The 19,631-nt window shown below is 42.2% G+C and overlaps 1 protein-coding gene across 2 annotated transcripts in view; it reads right to left on the bottom strand.

The window, feature by feature from the left end:
- The window catches only part of ptprga (protein tyrosine phosphatase receptor type Ga), a 261,551-nt gene extending 242,882 nt beyond the window's left edge, over positions 1–18,669 (bottom strand). Inside the window, exon 1 of one of the 2 annotated variants that reach the window (XM_053226914.1) lies at positions 17,855–18,669. In XM_053226914.1, the coding sequence (XP_053082889.1) occupies positions 17,855–17,945 (91 nt within the window). In that variant the 5' untranslated portion in view covers positions 17,946–18,669. The remainder of the gene's footprint in view (positions 1–17,854) is intronic. The other variant, XM_026935407.3, reaches the window with a different exon arrangement.
- Positions 18,670–19,631: the final 962 nt, after the last annotated feature.

The following is a 19,631-nucleotide window of genomic DNA, read 5'->3' as shown; positions in this document are numbered from 1 at the left end:
GAAAATGAATAGGTATGTAATCCATGTCTGTGGGAACGTCTTTCCTCCTGTCAGCACTTAACAGCCTCTCAACACTGCTATCTGCTATCGAGTCCACCATAAAGCTCACGTACACATTCGCCATCCCATCCCCTTCCTCTCTCTCTCTCTCCCCACTTCTAAAGAGGCTTTGAAGTTATTTTTGGACCAATACTTCAAGGAAGTCAGTGAAGGACTATCATGATACAGGAGGGAGCACTGAACTAGATTTAAGGAGCTATTTGGTAAAAAAGAAGTTCAGAACGACTTGTCATGTTGCCAAAATGATCCTCTGAAGGCAGAGAGAGCCAACGCACCAACGCACTGAATCAAACAGCAAAGCCATAAAGCTTATCATGCTGCAGGCTTTCATGATTAAGCTACATACACACTCCAACATCATAAAAAAAGCACTACGGTGTACTATGGTGCACTACGATATCTATGTTTTAGTACTTATTGATCTATAACACTATTTAAAGTGACAATTTAATATCAATATCATGTTAAATTATATTACATTATACAGAGATATTATAAGAATCAAAACTCCACCTTTCCTTTCCTGCATTTGACTTACCTCAGAAATGGGAACTCTAGCTACAAACTGGGGAAGAAAAACACAGACACCGCCATGTTCGTCTTTTGTTATTGACGTGCTAGCTGATGTATATTTACCTCCTCAAAATGACGAACTGTTTAGCCAGTGTTATAGATTTAACAAGCGAATATGTCTATATGTCGATTGATCTAATGCTAACAGTTGTATATACAGCATAACCCATTTAAAGGTAAGAAGTGCTACTTTGCTTACTGTAGATGCTGTGAGCAGCCATTTTGTTTCTCGCAACACGAAAGTCTTCAGGATGGAAAGCTTTGCACTTTGTGGCTTCTTGCTAACATGACAAGCTGCTTTTTTTTGTCTTATTAACTTCATGACAGAGAAAAAGAAAAGCCGGCAGGGAGATAGCTAGCATTCCACAACATTAAATGTAACTATAAATGGACAAAATTTACTTTATATTTATTTAATTAATAAAAAATTGCATCCCTTTGTTGATTATTTTCCTAAAACAGCACAGCTTATCGTGTTTTATTCTTTATGTAGGTTTTGCTGTCCCTGATACTATGTTTTTACTCTAGTGTGTAAAGCTAATTAGGTTTAATGCATATTTAACTATAATACAGCTACAGTTTTGCTATGTAATGTTATAGTATTTACTATATTTGTCATGTTCTCTGGACCATGATTTTACTGTAGACCTTATGCTAACTATTATTTTACTACCAATAAACAGTATGACAAATATACCACAGTAATTGTTATATAACTGTGGTTTGCAAACTATTGTTTTCTTTTGCATCAAAGATCCATTTTTATGACAGTCTGTCCCCTATATGCCAAGAGAGTAGACACGGTTTCATAATAACAGGCCACCTATACGCTCTTTACATCATAAGAGATGCATTAGCAAACCTGGTCATGCTTCCTGCACCCAGAGCACACACCTGTGCAAGATTACGGAGGTTTATTATTAGAGCGGAGTGTGCTGATTTTGCTCCGAGGCCTAAACAGTCATTATGTGGCACGCAGGAACATGGAGCACACAAAGGAAATGAAAACAGAAGCGCACTAAAGCCATAGCCAATCAGAGCATTAGAGCAAATGGCTCTATTTCAAGCTGGTTACCGTAGATGTGATGTTCTCCGTGTTTCTCAGAACGGACTGCATAATTACGCAGCGGATGGGATTTTGTTTGCACAGATCAGCTGATTTATTTTGGATTCCCACTACGCCCTGTGGGAACACTGTTCCAGTGTACGTGTATATATGTTTACTGGCCCCTTTATTAGTAAGACCATACTAATACTGGGTTGGACACCCCTCCCCCCTCCTTTATTCTCAGACACCAGCAGCCTGTCATCTTCGTGACAAGGTGGTGGAAACATTCCTTTGAGCTTCTAGTCCATGTTGACATGATTGCATCACGTAATTGCTGCGGATTTGTCAGCTGCACACTCAATCTGTGAATTTCCTGCTCTACCACATCCCAGAGGTACTCTACTGGATTCAGATCCGAGCCACTGAAGTACACTGAACTTACTGTCATGTTCACGAAACCAGTTTAAGACAACATGTGCTTTGTGACACGGTGCATTATCATGCTGGAAGTAGCCATTATAAGATGGGTGATGCCGAATTGTGGCCTGACCACATCTATGTTGCAGCAGAAATCAAGATTTATCAGACCACCTGATATTTTTCCAGTCTTGGGTGAGCCTGTGCACTGTAGCCTCAGATTTCTGTTCTGGGCTGACACGGCACGGTCTTCTGCTGTTGTAGCCCGTCTACTTCAAGGTTCGATGTCTTGTGCATTCTGAGATGCATTTCTGCTTGCCACGGTTGTAAAGAGTGGCTATTTGACTTCCTGTCACCTCAGACCAGTTTGCCCATTCTCCTCTGACCTCTCTCACCAATGAGACATTTCTGCCCTTAGAACCGCTGTTTTCTGGGTTTTTTTTGCGCCATTCTGTGTAACTCCACAGAATGCTGTGCATCAAAATCCCAGGTGATCAGCAGTTTTTAAAATACCCAAATCAGCCCAACATACCATGGTTAAAGTCACTGAGATCACATTTTTCCCCATTTTGATGTTTTGATGTCAATATTAACTGAAGCTCCTGTCTTGTATCTGCATGATTTTATTTTTATTTGGCACTGCTGCTGGTTAATTGCATCAAGTGTCCAGTGAGTGTAAATGCAGTAGGTCTACATTAGGAAACGTTACATGCAATTAAAAAAATGTATTTGCTGTAGGTTTAAGTTGGCCATATTTGGCCTTGTTATATTTGCAGTCTTTTTTTTTTATTTTTTTTTTATTTTTTAAGTCTTTTCCCCGTGCAAATGCAGCAGAGACGGCTCCATCGCGACATGCATTAATGTTTGTGTCAAACCGTTTTAGCTGGCCAACCACCTTCATGAAAAGGCATTACAAATCCATTTGGCCAACATCATTTATGAGTTTGCTCTGAAACCAAATCCCATTCCCAGTTCAGCGAATTCAATTCCCATCAGCATCGCCGTGCACCACTCTGTAACCTACACTCAGCGTACAATATATACACACTCTATACACAAATATATATTCACATCCTTAATATTAAACCTCGCAGCAGAGCCAGAGGGCAACATTTTGCTCCCGTGTTAGTAGAAATCATGTAGATGATGGTGATGTTATCGCAGCTGAGCTGTTTGGCTAATCAGCTCACGTTGCCAAAGGACAGCTTAAAGCGTGTCAGTCATCACCAAAGGAGCTCTGCCAAGACGCACACACACACACGCCTCTCTTTCAATAGTATCCTTTTTTTGTCCGCTGACAGTGTGTAAGTGTGTCTGATGAGTGCTAATTAATCTGATTAGACCACTAGAGAAAGTGACTGGCGCTAGTAAGGGAGCTGACCTACTACTAATGCGCTCCTCCCATTGCATTTAATCCTATTCATGTCCATTCTTCTGCTGCTTTGTTCCATCCCAAGCCATCACTCAAGAGACTATTGTATCGCAAATGCCTGGTTTTGTTTCACAACGACGTATTGTGTTAAGGAAATAGGAAGACAGGCTGTCCAGCATATTGACAAAATGTAGTGGTGGGCAACACAGCAAGGAGTTTTAAATCAAATTTTCCAGTATATAGACAATTTTAAAATGCCTACAGAAAGACTCTTTGGAGTCGAGCCTGCATTTTTAATGAAGGACTTTACAAAAAATATATACCGCACAGCTTAATAATCTTAAAATCCCATTAGTGTTCGTATAAAATCACTCCAAAAACAATTCCACATGACTGAAGACATATCTTTTTTCTAATCAACTTCCAGTCTTTATTGTGTTTGTTAGGTGAATTTATAAGCCACAGCCACTCTGTATTAACACATGGTGGCTAAACTTTAAGCTCGACTGATCCACTCTGGACAATGAAGAATGCGATCACTAGTTCAAGTTCACATTCCTGAGAAAATGCACTGATAATGTAAACTCATTCAAACACGAAGCTCCTCAGACTCTGGTTGGTTGACAGATCCAATACCTCGAAAACACCTTTAAACAGATATCTAAGCATCAGATTCATGAATTTCCAGACTGTTGCAAATCAGGCCCTAAGAAAAAACATTATGTTTTTCCTGTGTGTAAAACCAATGCCAGGGTCAACAGAAGACATATCCTCAGAGAGCAATACAATATTATCAGGAAAACTGTGATCTAGCTATGATACTGCCTTCCCCCCTGAGCACTTAAGCATTGCTCTGCAAGTGGCCACTCCATGACCCTACATACTCTGTAGCACTTTGGATTTTCCTTTCCCTCCCCCATCCACTCATCCCTTCCCCCCTTTCCCTTCCTCTTCCTTATCCAATTTTTTTTTGGGGGGGGGGGGGGGGGGGGGGGGGGGATGGCAGATCATATGTTGCCCTTATGGTTCACAGGCGATCCAGATGAACCCTTGGCAAGGACACGGCATCACTAGCCGCAGATCTAATGAGAGCTAACTAAACACAAACTTTTGCAGACCATATGCCAATATTCCAAACCTGGGACTTGTGATCTAGATACAGGCTTTTGGTTCTTTCCTCGGAAAATCCACCTAGTGACACAACATTTAACTCAAACTCTGAAACCTTTGCCCCCCTCAGAGCATGCTATCAGCCGTACGCCAGATCCGAAGCTTAGGCCCCCCATTGTGCCGTCTTTCCCCGTGTGTCCCGTTTTGTCCGCACAAAGAGATAATGAAAATCAGAGATGGAGCTGATAACAGGAATGAGGGGAGGAGGAAATAACCGCAGTCCTCTGAATGGAGTGGACTTATCCGCCGGCTTAGGGATGACATTTGTCTGTTTGGATTGATAACTACGACTTAGATGAGGCGAGCCGCTCCAGAGATTAGGTCTTCGTCCTAAAGCATATCATGTTGGCGAAAGAAAGGGAGAGAGAAGCGCGTCTATCAAAATGTCGATCCAAAAGGGGAATTAGAAAAATAATACACGCACGCACACACACATTGATAGACATGCCTATAAAACAATGGAAAAACTGACGCAGCACAGAAAACCTAGTGCATTAACAGCCCTGACACACACTCCAGTACAGCAGTGTGGATGGAATTAAAGTAATATGACACTGCAGATGAGGAAAATCATGAATATTCACTACTACTACTCCTTAAAAGCACAGATTTGAATACATTAGACTAGTCGAGGGTGAAATTTCCCTGGCAAACCAAAAAGAACATGCAGTTACATCCACTAATATGCTTTCCATGGATGAAGGCCAACCCTCTCTGGAGCAGAAAAACCAATATACTCCCAACTAGATCAACCTCTCAGTATGAGAATTCCTAGAAAGCACGTCCTCTGATCAATGAGTGGAAAAATAAGATGGGATCAGCAGGGTGCGAGAAACCAGGCCATTAGTCTGCTGACCTGAGGGAAGAGCGGAGTGCTGTTGATAATGTAGGCGTGGAGAGATGAGGTCATTTTTTTTCCATGAGTCCTGTCAGATCACCTGTGAGCTCTCAGGCACCTCGCTGCTCTAAAAAGCATCTGAGGTCCGAAAATTCATTCCAACATGCTGAGCTGGCTCGTGTTCCTGGTGAATAATCCTGAGATTTGAACAGGTTCATGATCCAGGACATTTTTACAACGACAGGCCAAGCACAACTGCGTGCTGAATTATCTGGCTTATAGAGTGGAAGAAACAAAACAAAACAGAAACAGATGCTAAAGGTGCGAATGAGTGCAAAATGCTCCTGTTATAAATAAATAAATAAACAAACTTTTATTGCTACAATATCTAATATTATGCTCATCTTAATAATATTTAGTATTTCTACTATTAAAATATATAGTACATATACTTAAGTAAAGACAAATATTTAAGTAAAGACAAAAATCAGGAAAATTTAATTTTTAAATATTTTACAAAATAAACAGTATTATATTTATTACAATATCTAGTATTAAAATTAGTTTTTAGTTTTTTTTATTTTACTATATTTATATTTTACTACAATCTCGACGATCAAGTAAAAAGAAAATGAAAATAAACGATAGCATGGAAAGTGAATGAAAGTTCCATATACCCAAATTAGATTTAAGACTGTAGGGAAGTGTGATATTTCATCGTGGAGCATATGAAAACAAAACGCTGACACTGTTACAGATGCAAAATCAGTGGAACACACACATACACACACACACACACACACACACACACACACAAACACACGGGCACCTCTCAGAGAAAAATTTTCCTACATCCTATCTCTGTATATAGACTTTTCCCTGCTCTGCGTTGGCTAGTAATAAGGTCAGCGAATCTCATTACGGCCAGAGGCCGAGAGTTTTCGATTATCTTTTGGCTGCCGGCGCGACTCAGAGCGGAAATGGAATGATATTTTGTTACCCGCCATCTGCTGCATGGCCCAAAACACTTCCTCTGCAATACAATAGCCCGCTGTGTGTGTGTGTGTGTGTGTGTGTGTGTGTGTGTGTGTGTGTGTGTGCGTGCAGGGGGCTGCTGGGGTGTTCACCGACTACTGTACACCAGCATGCTAACAAACACACACTTACACACTTACACTCAAGCAATTTATCCACAGCCCAAACAGCTGCTTCTTTAAGGTCAGCCGGTGTGACTGAGGGTTACTTCATACACAGATAAGCTTTATGTACTGCCATCTGGCTAATCAGAACACGCTAACAGGATTTCATATGACTTTTCTACTGGGAACTCCAGCTATAATATAATTTCATATCTGGGTGGAATTCAGCCAACCTTTAGCGAATCTCTTGCTCAACGCCAGAGGAAAGTTACAACAACTACAGTGCTAGTATACGTCTATAAAATCCCCAAATGCTGTGTGGAACAAAACTTAGATACTGCAGCATAATGAACATTCACTAGAAAATACACAAACCACAACCTTTGTGAACCTTTGTTAGTCGCTAGATAATAGCCTGGTGGCTAACTGGCTAATTTGTGGTTTGTGTGAGGTCAGCACACTGAGCTAAAGAAATATATATGACCTCCAGATCACACAGCTAAATTTACACTTTTTTTATTTCAATCCTTGTATCTTTGTGTGCTAAAGCAATTTGTTGCTCACAGCCATTTCAGTTCAAATGGATCCTATCTTGCAGAGCATTATGGGTAACAGACTGTATGAACACGGTATGAAAGTGTTAGGACGCTTTGTGTAGGAGGTTTCAGCAAGAACATGAACTAGACACGAATTGCAGCATTTGGGACACAGCATACGCTAAACGAGACAGAGAACACAAGAGCTAGAAACGACAGAAAGAGCGAGACAGAGGGAGAGACAGTGTGAAAAAGTGCCTTTGGCAAGGACTGGGCCTGTGTGACCACTGAAAGCACAGGACAAAAGAGAAAGAGAGAGAGTGAGAGAGAGAGAGAGAGAGAGCTGTCATGAATGCTTTCCATTAGTTTTAGCTAATAGACCCCAGAGCTATCGGGCTGTTTTTAATGGTAATTAGATTTCCTTTCTGGATCGTTCCGTGAATGCTCGTCAACGGGCTGTCGAGGCGGAGTGCCTCAAAGAGGCATTACTGAAAACCTGTTGTCTGGCCAAAACATCGGCACTGCCTCGGGAAAGCAGGAAGAATGGAAGAGAGGCCAAAATGTCAGACAGTGAAAGCTCGTCATGCCTCGGGCCTCGTCCTATCACACTGAGGTGAACGAGTCGCTCCAACTCTGGCTCACGGCAAGTTTTCCTCCATTTGTCCCCCCTCCTCGTGGTTATAATTAGTCATTTCCTGATTGCTTTCCAGACGCAATCAATGATTCAGCGACGGCCGCAGTACAACGGATGGATTCGCCTTTGGTCACAATCACAAGTTTCCATAATTCATGACACTTCAGCGCAGTAAATATGGACTCATTAGAGATTCATTTATTCATAAAATTTGACTTGAAAACAGACATTAATTGTGGTTCTCTCTCTCTCTCGGCCACTACTTTTTTTTTGCAAAGTCAGGTTAGTCGTTTATTCTGGATGAGTGTAAATAACTCAGAGGCAGAATGTATGCAAAATTCAACTATCTCATAATCAAACCACAGCATTTCACAGTAGGTAATAGTTACCATTAGGGTGTTTTTTTTTTAATCATTTCTATAGTGAAAAAATTGTGTTTCTCTTCAAACACTAAATGTATTTACATTTAGGATGACCATTTTTATATGCCATTTTTTAAAGTTTTTCCATTGTTCTCTATGGAAAATCTGGAATATTCCACACACCATTCTGGCCATAGAGACATCAAGTGACGCTGCAGGATGTTACATAGATAACGAGCAAAAACTAACCCATGCCAAATAAAGTTGTGTATATTTGTCTTTCGGTAAACTGCATGACTTTGATGTTGCGTTTGGCCGCGGAGTCGCGATGAAGCTGCAGGTGTTATTTTGTCTCGAGGCCTCGGTGACGATCACAGATGGCAGACGAAGCAGGAGCTTGTTTACACTGCTAAACAGGAGCAGGTCTGTTCACTCACTCGCTCAGCCGCTCACTCAAACGCTCACAATTGGGGCCCCGCCGTTGTTGGCTCGTATCTGGCTGTGGAGAGAGTGTGAGAGAAAGAGAGAGAGAGAGAGAGAGAGAGAGAAAGAGAGAGAGTGTGTGTGTATGTGTGTGATGGGGGAGGTAAAGTGAGATAGAGCAACTTAGAGAGTTCCTCTAATATCTGCTTCTCCTGCTTTCCTTGCTCTTCTATTTTTTCATTTCCCTCTCGTCCTTCCTTCTTCTTATTTTTCCACATCTCTAATTCCCCTGTTTTTCTTCAATTTCTTTAATTTTTTTGCTCCTATCTTTTCTTTCCCCTTACTTCCCTTTCTTATTTTTCTTCTTCTCCCTTCCATTCCACTCTTTTCTTTTTCCTCCCTTCTTTCTTCTTCTCCCTTTTTATCCATTTCCTTTTCCCCCGTATTTCCCATCTGCTATCACCCTGTGTCCTCTTTCCTTTTTCTCTTTTTCTCTAGGCATGATCGTTATACTCTTCTAATTTCTCCTCTACATCCTATTTCCCTCTCTCATCTCCTCCCTCATTTCCCTTCATCTTCTTCTCCTCTCCTATCCTCTTCTAAACCCAATCCCTGTTTTCTCTTCTCCTCTCATCCACTCTCCTTCTCTGCTCTCGTCTCCTCTCTGACGAAAGGCCCTCCTCTACCTTCCCTCTCCTCCTCTATTTTCTCCTCTCCTCTCTCCGTTCTGCCTGGCCAATCTCCGTTCGATTTTCCCCGGCGGCTCATTCATCGAGCCCTCGGGGTGATTAACGGAAGAAAAATGGCCGCGGCGGCGGCGTAAATCCAGAGGGGGTTCAGGTGGAACACAGGCGCTTGTCTTCACCATGAGGGATGGAGGAATGTGCTGGCCAAAGCCTTCTACTAGAAACTGCCTTTCTACTTACTCACACTGTTTAAAAAATAAATAAATAAAAAAATGCTGATGGAAAAAGAGGGGATGCTGAAATGAGGCTGCAGACAGAAAGACAGGAAAAAAGAGGGACAGCAAGAACGTGGGTATGAAGGAGGATTGGAAACTCCAGAAGTCCCTCGGGTGAAAATGGAGAGGCCCATCTGTTAGACATCTGGTTCGGAGGAGTGAGAAGTGAACCACCTTCAACATGTTGGGTTAGGAAATCTTGATTAGTAAATGAGAGCGAGAGAAGGGGGGGCTAGAACATAGAAAACCTCCCCTTATTCCCAGAAAATGTGCTGTGAATACTGAAAGGTCTTAAGAGGTCATGCCGAGCCATGACTGCAATAACTCGATGAAGAACAATTTCCACTTTCCAGTCTGATTTCACGCTTGCCCGATGCTTCAAGCTTAATGTTTTAATACCGGCACTAAAAGAGGGGGACAAAAAAAAAAATCAAAGGATTTTGGGAGGTGGACAAAAAAAAAAAAAAAGCAGAACAGCGAGTCAGATGGTGACATTTACCTTTCCTCATGTGAACTTGTCTCAAAAAAAAAAAAAAAAAAAAAGAGTAAAATACACACATCAGGATATGTTCTACATCCTGGAACCTTTCCATATTTCCATATAAATTGATATACTGGTTATCTTCTGTGTGTGTTAATGCACACATGGCAAATCAAACGCACATGATCACATCATATATAGTATAGTATATACAGTATAGAGAGAATGCAGAAAAGCTTTAATGATGCCTGTAATTACTGTGTATAAGGGGGTGTGCTCATATTCTGACTCAGCATACCATGTTATATGCATGTTTTTTGGCACTTATTCATGCTGAAATGAGTAACCTACATAGAATTAATCAATCAGGGGTGTCATGGAACATTTTATTTAGCTCTGTTTATGTTGGAGTACTGCTAGCAAAGAATTTCTCATGCTAAATTTAATGTTTAAGATGGCATAGCAGACAGGTATCATGGTAGATGGTATGCAGACGAGTATCAGAGAGCGTGGTCATTAAAAATGAAAACCCACTCCTTGCAAATGTGTAAATCCTGACGAGTGAGAGGACAGGAAGTGTGCATGTCGCAGTGCTCAGTGCTCGCAGAAGTGAAGTGCTCTCACATACAACAGTTTCTCTGCAATACCTTAGTGTGTGCTCTCTGTTTGAAGATGCTGTTGTTAGTTGTATCGTAGGAAGCTGTTGTAGGTCTTGATTTTTCACAGAGCATCACTGATTGTGAAAAGCATCCAAATTGCTGTCATTTTGTGTCATCTGTTTGTCTGTATAGCACGAGGCCAACGTCACATAGTATCATATGTAATGTCAGAGCATGAGCATGGTATCGGACGGCCCCCGGATACCAGTAAGAGTATCGATGCGTCCCTATTTCAGACCGCTGTTCCTTGCTCACTGAAAGAAACTGGAGACAGACACAAAAACACAAAGAAAGTAAGAATAAGAGACTGAACACTACTGTTCTCCAAAGCCACTACACTCTATGCTGAGTGAGTCTTACGGCTGGAATAAATCAGAGCAGACAGACTTTGATCATGAGCCATTCTCTGCGTACTCTCAATAGCAGGATGACTGATCACTGCTCGCAGATCCGAACTGCCTGGGAAAACAGAAGAGAAAAAAAATACAAAAAGGGAAAGAAAAATCATGCCAATTTGGGTGGAAAACCAGGCAAAAAAAAGCAAGGAGAGAAAGAGCATTGTAGTCTGAACAGCTTCAGCAGAAGTAAGACAAATTGGGTTGAGTACACAGGCCTGGATCTTTCTTTCCTTCTCTCTTTCTTAGTTGGAGGAAATGCGGTGTCCTCCCAAGCATTAAAGTGGAAAAACCAACGCCGCTGCGAGAATTTAATGAGACACGCGACTCTCCCGGCACGCCGCCGCGTGGCATGTGGTTATTCTCCCTTCTTCTTATTTTCTCTCTTTTTCTTTTTCTCTTGCAAGCTCCCTCGCTCCCTTAACCGGGCCAAATGGAGTGAGCGGCATGCTTGTAACCAGTCCAGCTTTTTCACTCGGTCCCTAATGCAGCACTAATGCACTACGACTGTGAAAATGGCCATTCGGAATGTGTGACTGGGCTTCCCAGAAAACCTCATGACATTAACAAGTACGTCTCTGCACACACACACACACACACACACACACACAAACAAAATCACTCGGCTGATGGGATGTAGAGGGGAGAGTGTCTAATAGTTTCCTGGTTTTTTTTGAGGCTTAAGTGATGGATGAGTAATGAAGCCATCATAGCCAAGGCGCTACTATCCAGAACCCAGATGCATCAACAGCACAGCGTTGAACAGTACTGCACAAAAAAAGGTTACATCTGCAGCAGAACAAGGCCACGTGACTGCCATTTCATTCTCAGCTCCAGATAAACCTGGTGTGCTCACAAATATTTCTGGTATTAGGCAAAGCACTTAGCAATGAGAATAATGTAACGTTAGAGAATGTGCAGTATGTGTGAATGGCAGTGTGTGTAAATTACATCTGGCTGTCTGTTTAAAAGGGTCACCAGAGTTGAGATTTGGATGGAAGATACCACGAATCGTCTAGTCTCCGGCTCTGATGATCCGCCCACAGCGCACAGTGAAGTATTTCAGTGGACTGAACCGAATGCTTGAAAAAAATACTGTAAAAGAGCTGATAAACCTGTGGGGAAAAATAATTCTACACATGAACCTTTTCAGCTTTTTGTTGGTTGATGCATATCCAATCACATGCATTTATTTATGTAAATTTTAGCTGAAGGCAGGTCATCGGACCAGAGACTAGCTACAGGGCTAGAGACGTTAGATCAAAAATGGTGGCATTTACACAGATTTTTCATTTTATTTACTCTCTCTAATCTGATTAGTGACCCGGCTTGTTTAAAAAAAAAAAACAACATTTAAAGATGATTAGGCAGAGAAATATGTTTTAATTCTCCCTGTGTCAAATTCAAAACAGTCTCATCTCATCTGTTCAGAGCTCATAGCACCAGTGAAAATGTGAACAAAACCAGTTTAAATTGTTTTATTTTTAGCCATGATTATCATTAGTCACCATTTTGTCACCATTCAGTCACGTTAGCTGTCGTAAGCAAGACATTTCTTGCACTGCAACTGCAACTATGAAATTGTATTTGAATATCCCTGCACTTGCTTGCTGAAAATCGACAGAAAAAGTCTGTTGTTGGTCATTTCAGTTTCAGTCTAATGACCTCTTCCTATTGAAGTAGGCAATTCTTGACCATGTTTAGTGATGAAAAGTGCCAGACTCTCTAACGATATAATGACAGATATACATGCACTGCTACATGTGTATAAATGCCCAAAATGTCCTAATGTGTTCCTTTCCCTCAGTCTAACACAACAGATCCAGCATCTGACATCCAGATCTGATGAGGCATATTCCCTGCCACGTGACGCTGCTCTGAGATTCAACACACTCTCACTAAGTGCTGATCTTCAACAGCTCAGAAACACTTCATGTGCCCAGTACACATCTATACCTTGAACTACGTAACTCACGCCGAAGGTTTTCAAAGGTCTGGACAGAGTGTGGTAGTGATAGAGACTTTTTTTCCTTCGGCGCCGTATTCAACGATTCGTCTCAGTTCATCAGAGTAACGTACACCTTTTGAAGAAGGCATGATTTCATATAAATGGTAAGCAAATTTTCAAAAAGTCAGCAAAAAAAATGTGAGCAGGTTCCATCGACTACTTTTCAGTGAATATTCTGAGGTGAAGTCATCAAAAGAGTACTAGCAAAAATTCAAACTTTAGATAAAAAGACTCACGCCACATTGGGAAAAAAAGATAGTGACTTCTGGGGGCAGAATATTTCAGGGAGGCTTTAGAGAGTGATTTAAGCAGGTGGGAAACTAGGCTCGACGGCGCGCCATTAAAGTGAAAGAGTCGACGCCGCAGCTTCTCACTCTAAATATTTGATCAGGGTACAAATCACTGCCAGTTGGAAGAAAAGCTTCAACCGCCAGGCCTAAAGGAATAAAAAATATAAAAAAAGATCCAGAATCAATGAAGGTAGAAAAGTAAAATAATTTATGAGGTGAAGTAGAAAGCCACAAAGTGATGGATGAAGTTGACGTCGTTTCACAAAAGACCATGAGTGAGCTTGTCCAACGGTGTTGAATTAATGGTGGTGATCATCTAAAGTGCGCTCAGCACGGGTCTGAGAGCGAATTCACACTCCTGCTAGAGACTTTCAAATAAAAAAAATCAACATGGAGAGCTTTTTTTGGAACACGCGCAGCGGTGAAACAAATAGTTTTACATTAGAGAAACTCAGAGTATTAAAAGAGGCAGTCATTTATTAGATTAAGACAAAACTTTGTCACTAATTTCAAAAAAGGCTCAATGCTGATTGACTGCAAAGGAAAAAACTGTTTTCTTTGAGTGTCTCCTTTATTTACTGATAGTTTTCTTCTTGTATTTTTTCCTTTTTTCTGGCAATTAGCTATTTAGTTGTGTTTTTATTTTTCTGCCTGTCACATATATCATTAAAATGGAGACTAAAAGAGATTTGCTATTCTTTGCTTCGCTTAGACGAGTTACAAAACAGCAAGAGCCGCACCGATAACTCCTTTGAATTAACTGGAATATTAAATGAACCCGAGACAGAGACGGAGTGAAAGCGAAGCAGACGGTGTAAGGACGTGGAGTATAGTTAAATGGTGAGGATGCAGACAGCTTTGGCCGCTTTGCTCGCTGTTTGAGCTGGGATAATGGAGCGGCATGAAATCAGCCTTCTGCCCACATAAGATTCGGACAGGAAGCCAAGCAGGCCTTAGTGGAACAAATCAAACAGGGCCAGGAGAAAAAAAAAGCGCTCACTTTTCAAAGCTGCACAATCCTAAAAATAATACAGAACACAGAGAACCTGTGAGAGAATTATAGGAAGTGCCCACCCTTCCCATGCAAAAAAAAAAAGAAATATATATATATATATATATATATATATGTATATATACATAAATAAAAAGACCTCAGCAAGCCCTGATGGAAACAATGGTGTAGAACAATGGAAGGTGCGAGCGCTCAGCACTATTTGACGCGAGACGGGTGTTTTCCCGACACACACACTTCATTAAGCACACAAATTAAGGCAGGAAAGAAGAAACAGACTGCCTGACAGAAACACTTTCTACATTTTCCTTGATGTCCTTGAAGTCTCCACACAGTGCAAACACATAGCATATACTGGACACGGTGAAATTCTTCATAGTCTGCAGAGTCTCCTTATATATTTTCATAAATCTTTTACCCGAGCCCAGCGCGACGCTAAAGCGCTTGATAATGGGACGAGAAGGGTGAGTCGAGCATGATGAGGATGATGAGAATGTCGTTTCAGGGGCCGGCCTGCGCATCCCAAATATCAAGAGCGCCAGACTATATCTCTCCCCAGAGGCTCCCGAGTTTAAGTGGCCGTTAGTGAGCGGACGTTTAGCAAATTATCCTCTTCTATTAGGCGCAGATACGCTTCCACGGCCCACATAAAAGAAGAAGAAAATTCATAAAGGCAGGGAGTCTGACGCCTCTTAAGAGATTTAAATTACTACCGGGATCCCTAATGCATGGTGCGCTGGTCCTCTTGCCTCAGAAATAAGAGTTTGAAATACTCTGTCGATAGAGCTACTTATCCCAGTGCGAGACATAGATATATATTTCCATAAGCACTGAACCTGGCTGAACTACTATAGAGGTATATTAGTCGGGTACTAGGGCAGAATGATAATGCATATTAAATGAAGGCGAACAGATTTGTGTTATAATCATGATGACAGCCTGATAAAGACCTCATATGTCTTCCGAAACATTTCAGCTGTGGTACACTTCAACGCTGAACGACCTGCACTGACTCACTCCAAACCTTCATGGACGAGACTGTTTTATTTTATGCCACACAGGATACCTGAGACATGAGACACCTCTCTATTAAGACATGCTCTGTTGGCGCGTGACTGAAAGCAGGCATGGGCCATGAGACGCCCTGCAGCGAGCTTCAGGACTACTGTTCGTCTCTTCCTCAGACAAACATTCACACACTGAACACCTGCAGACTCGATAAGAGGATAAATAAAATGGATGCATTTCCATCCCCCAAAACCTTGTCTCCATCACAGCAGCATCAGCTAAGTATGCAAAAAAAAAAAAACCCTCGGCTGTCTCATCCCTGCGTTACGAACAGGTCTATTAGAGACAGACAGGCGGAGAAATGTCACCCAACCAGGAGAGAGAAAATTCTGTCAGAAAGTAGAGCGAGCCGGATGGACGACGGCGGTGTGGAAGGCGTGCGTTAAAATGGTACATCTTTGATGAGTTTCTCTGTCCTACCTGGCCTGACTGCAGAAGTGCAGCTGAGTGAAAAATAAATCACAAAAAAAAATAATAATAAAATGCAAAAAGAGTGTGCTTTGCACGGATGTTCATTCCTCAAACCCTGCCATTTGCTAGAATTTGAAATTGAGAAGGGCAGCTGGAGAGAGTGAGTCAGAAACTTCAGTATCTTCAGGTGCATGAAGACAGCGTTTGCCCGTTGGCACTGATGCCTTATTTATGGAACACTCATTACTAGTAAAAGCTCATGTCTGTTTGAAAAGTAAAGATTTTGGGGTCTCTGTTTGAAGACAGCACCCTGGATCCGTGTCTCCCCAGACCGCCTCTTCTCAAGCATCCGAATCAGACAGAATGTAAAATGAACACTCGAGACCGGCAACTCAAACACAGCAGCATGCCTAACCAGGGCTGGCACTACACTTCCCATACATACATCAAAGCCAGGGCTGCTCGGAGTTATGTCATTTCCATTAAACCCACCACGCATACTGCTGTTCTTTTTTTTTTTTTTTTTGTGAACTGAAACAGGGACACAAGCGTTAGGGGACTTCACTGCTGTATGCAAAAATCTGGCAAATGAGATGCCACGCTGATTGCAGCGAACGATCATGTCGTCCATAAGTGGGTCAGAGGCGGAAGACGAAACAATTTTGATTGCAGATTTATTTGCATTTCATGCATAGTGTCACCAGAAGAATGCAAAAGGGGGTTTAACGCGTATAATGGCACAAACACGCACACGCAACCACAATCAATTTCACCAACATTACAATCGACTGTGTCCAACGCATCTCAGTAAACCTAACCCGCGGTGCACGGCTGTAATCCTGTGGATATCTGGTGCGACCCCAGAATTGTTTAGTCAGGAAGGATCCAGCACACCACACAAGCATGAGTGTACACCCTTGCCCTAAACAAAACACACCAAACTTAGTGGATCTTCATGTGGGCGCCCTTATGTTTTGGAGCTGGAAAGGCGTGTGCAACCATCATATATCTGAGAGGAACCTGACATTCACGTTCATGATGCTGGATGGCTCTGACACACTTGGAGATGCGCGTGCACAGTGGCGCAGTCCCTGCCGCGCTGTCGGTGGAGACACAGATGCACGTGCAGCGGTTAACTCACAACATAAAGCTGATCTATGGTGTTAATATGTGTTTGCACCAAGAAGGAGGATTATCACTCGGGGCTGCAAATTCCTTATGTAGCTGAGCGCGCGCGCGAGACGGAAACGGTTTTTTTATATATATATATACCTACAGCGTGCATTTTCTTAGAAAACAAAACTGCATTTGGAATTTATGATGATTACACTTGATGCACAGAACTATATATAGTCTAGTATTATAAATAGCGTTTATTTGACACCAACTTCACTGCAGCATGAAGGGGAATTCTGCACGAGCACTATATATATATATATTCTTTTTTTAATGGAAATATGGGGGAAATAGGCTGTGCATTGCTTCTCAGTTAGTTCGCCTGCTAAGTTAGTGTGTACTCCATTCTGAATCAGTTGTAATGAATGTGAATGGGCTGTGATGAGGCAGTGTGTCAGCCTTCATCAGAGCGCTCGAGAACATGCAGAAATAACGGAAATAACGGGTCCGTGATCTGCTCGCTCAAACAAAACGCAGCACAGCAGGACGGTTAGTTACAAAGCGCTGTGATCTGGAACCACTTACAGTGGACGCTCTGAGTCATGTAATGCAGCACAAGCATCATTCATAACGAGCTCGCTTTCATCATCATCCTCATCTTCATCTTCCTCATCCTCATCCTCATCAGTGTTTCACGCGCAGTAAATTGGTGTGAATGTGTTGCTATGAGCAGGAGTCGTGTGCAGAGGAATAAGGAGGTTAAAGCTCTTCGATTGAGACACAGGCGGGTAAAGACGGTTGTAAAAACACACTAGAAAGTTTGGATGTGGAAACAGTGAGTGAATGTTTCAGTGTTTGACGCGTACAAAACGCAAACTTACCGGGATGCGCGTGGGCCCGGAGGAGCGCGCAGGCTGCCAGCGTTAAAGCCAGAATCCAGCAGCAGCGACCCGGTTGCTGAAGCCTCGGCATGGCACAGCGCACATCGACAGCCGGCCACGGAGCAACTGTTGACTGGAGTTATCCTAAAAAACGTCCGGTTTAAAAACAAACAAACAAACAAACAAAGGCGAAAAAAAACAAACTGTAACTGTTTTTTTTACGCCAGGAGGAAGCTTCACGAATCACTCGCAGGAATTTTCTGTTAAGTTCGTCCAGGAAACAGTTTTTCTTCCTCCTCTTCTTCTTCTTCTCCTCCTCCTCTCTTTCTTTCTCTTTTCTTAAAGCCCCTCAGACCGTTACTCCTGAGGTAAAAACATGACGGCGCGCGTGGAAGCTGGAGTGGACACGAGATTTTCGCGGCTCGTGCGGCCAAGCCAAGGAAGCGCGCGGAGTCAAGCGCGCGACGCTTTCACGCCAGGACACAAGAGACGGCAGAGTCAGAGCAGCGGCGCTGGAAGCTCTCCATTCCGCCATCCAGGAAGTAGCCGAAGTGTGGCGGAGACTTTCAAACAGGCTCGGGAGAAAAAAGGGGGAGAGAGAGAGGGAGAGAGAGAGAGAGAGAGAGAGAGAGGGAGAGCGCGAGAGAGCGAGCGCCGCCGGATCCTAGCGCCGAGGAATCGCGTGCACTTTTTTTTTTTTTTTAAGGAAACATCCTACATCCGAAATCGCACATTTCTACTACACTACCCTGCTCTAAAGAAAGCACTGAAAAGAGTGCAACATGCGTAGTGATTCACACAGACACACACAAAAAGGACACGAGCTTCAGATTTGCTTACTACATCCGGTCAAAATCCAAAGTGTACGGAAACTGGACACTATCCCATAATAATTCCGGCACTGTGGAGGGGGCGTGGCTTGTGAGATGATGTGGACAACTTCTGGACAATGTCTGAGATGATGGATGCTTGTAAAGGCTTTTCCAGCAGAACAGAGCCTTGGGATTATTAGCCTGTCAGGAGTTTTCACCAAATGTACAATACAGTTCTCACATTACTGTAGCACTGAGGTGACTCTTGATTGCATATTTTAAATTAGATTTATACAGTGCTTGAAGTGGGAAAAAATAAATGCTCCTCTTTTTTGGGTACATTTGAAGCTGCCACTGTTTGAAACATACTGTATATTGTTTTAAAGGCACAATTAAGAAAACAAACTAAACAATCATTCAAAAAAAAATTCCAACTATATAAATATTCAAAATATTAAAACAAAGTGGGCATCGTTGCCAGCTTGAAGGTCATTGGTTCAGTCCTGACCTCGGGTTCTCCTTGTGTTCATGTGGGTTTCCTCCATATTCTATCACCTCTCACCCAAAAACATGGGGTGCATCTCAAACAGATCGCTAGCTCCCTAGGTTATGAATCAGTATATTGTGTACACAAGTTCGGGCACTGGTAAAGACCCTGGCTCACTACACATTGGGACACTGATGACTCAATTTCCATACTCGTGTTATAAAACATCACCGCTGGCATTTATCAACAACAGGCAGGACCGATATCTTTCTGACATTATATGTCATATAAATTTGTTAGCTTGATCACATGTGGAACTTCAAGCAGGATCATAGACTAGCTAGTGGATTTTTTACAATCACTAAACACTTAAAAGTCATTAGACTCAAACAAATCATGTATAGAACATCAAATAAAGTTAAAAATCACTAACATATGTAATCATTTGAGAGCTACAACAATGATAACAAGCTACTTA

The sequence above is a fragment of the Pangasianodon hypophthalmus genome, chromosome 20, assembly GCF_027358585.1.
Source record: "Pangasianodon hypophthalmus isolate fPanHyp1 chromosome 20, fPanHyp1.pri, whole genome shotgun sequence".
Classification (NCBI taxonomy): Eukaryota; Metazoa; Chordata; class Actinopteri; order Siluriformes; family Pangasiidae; genus Pangasianodon; species Pangasianodon hypophthalmus.
Note: the sequence above shows the minus strand (reverse complement) of the source record. Positions and strands in the feature narration are given on the sequence as shown.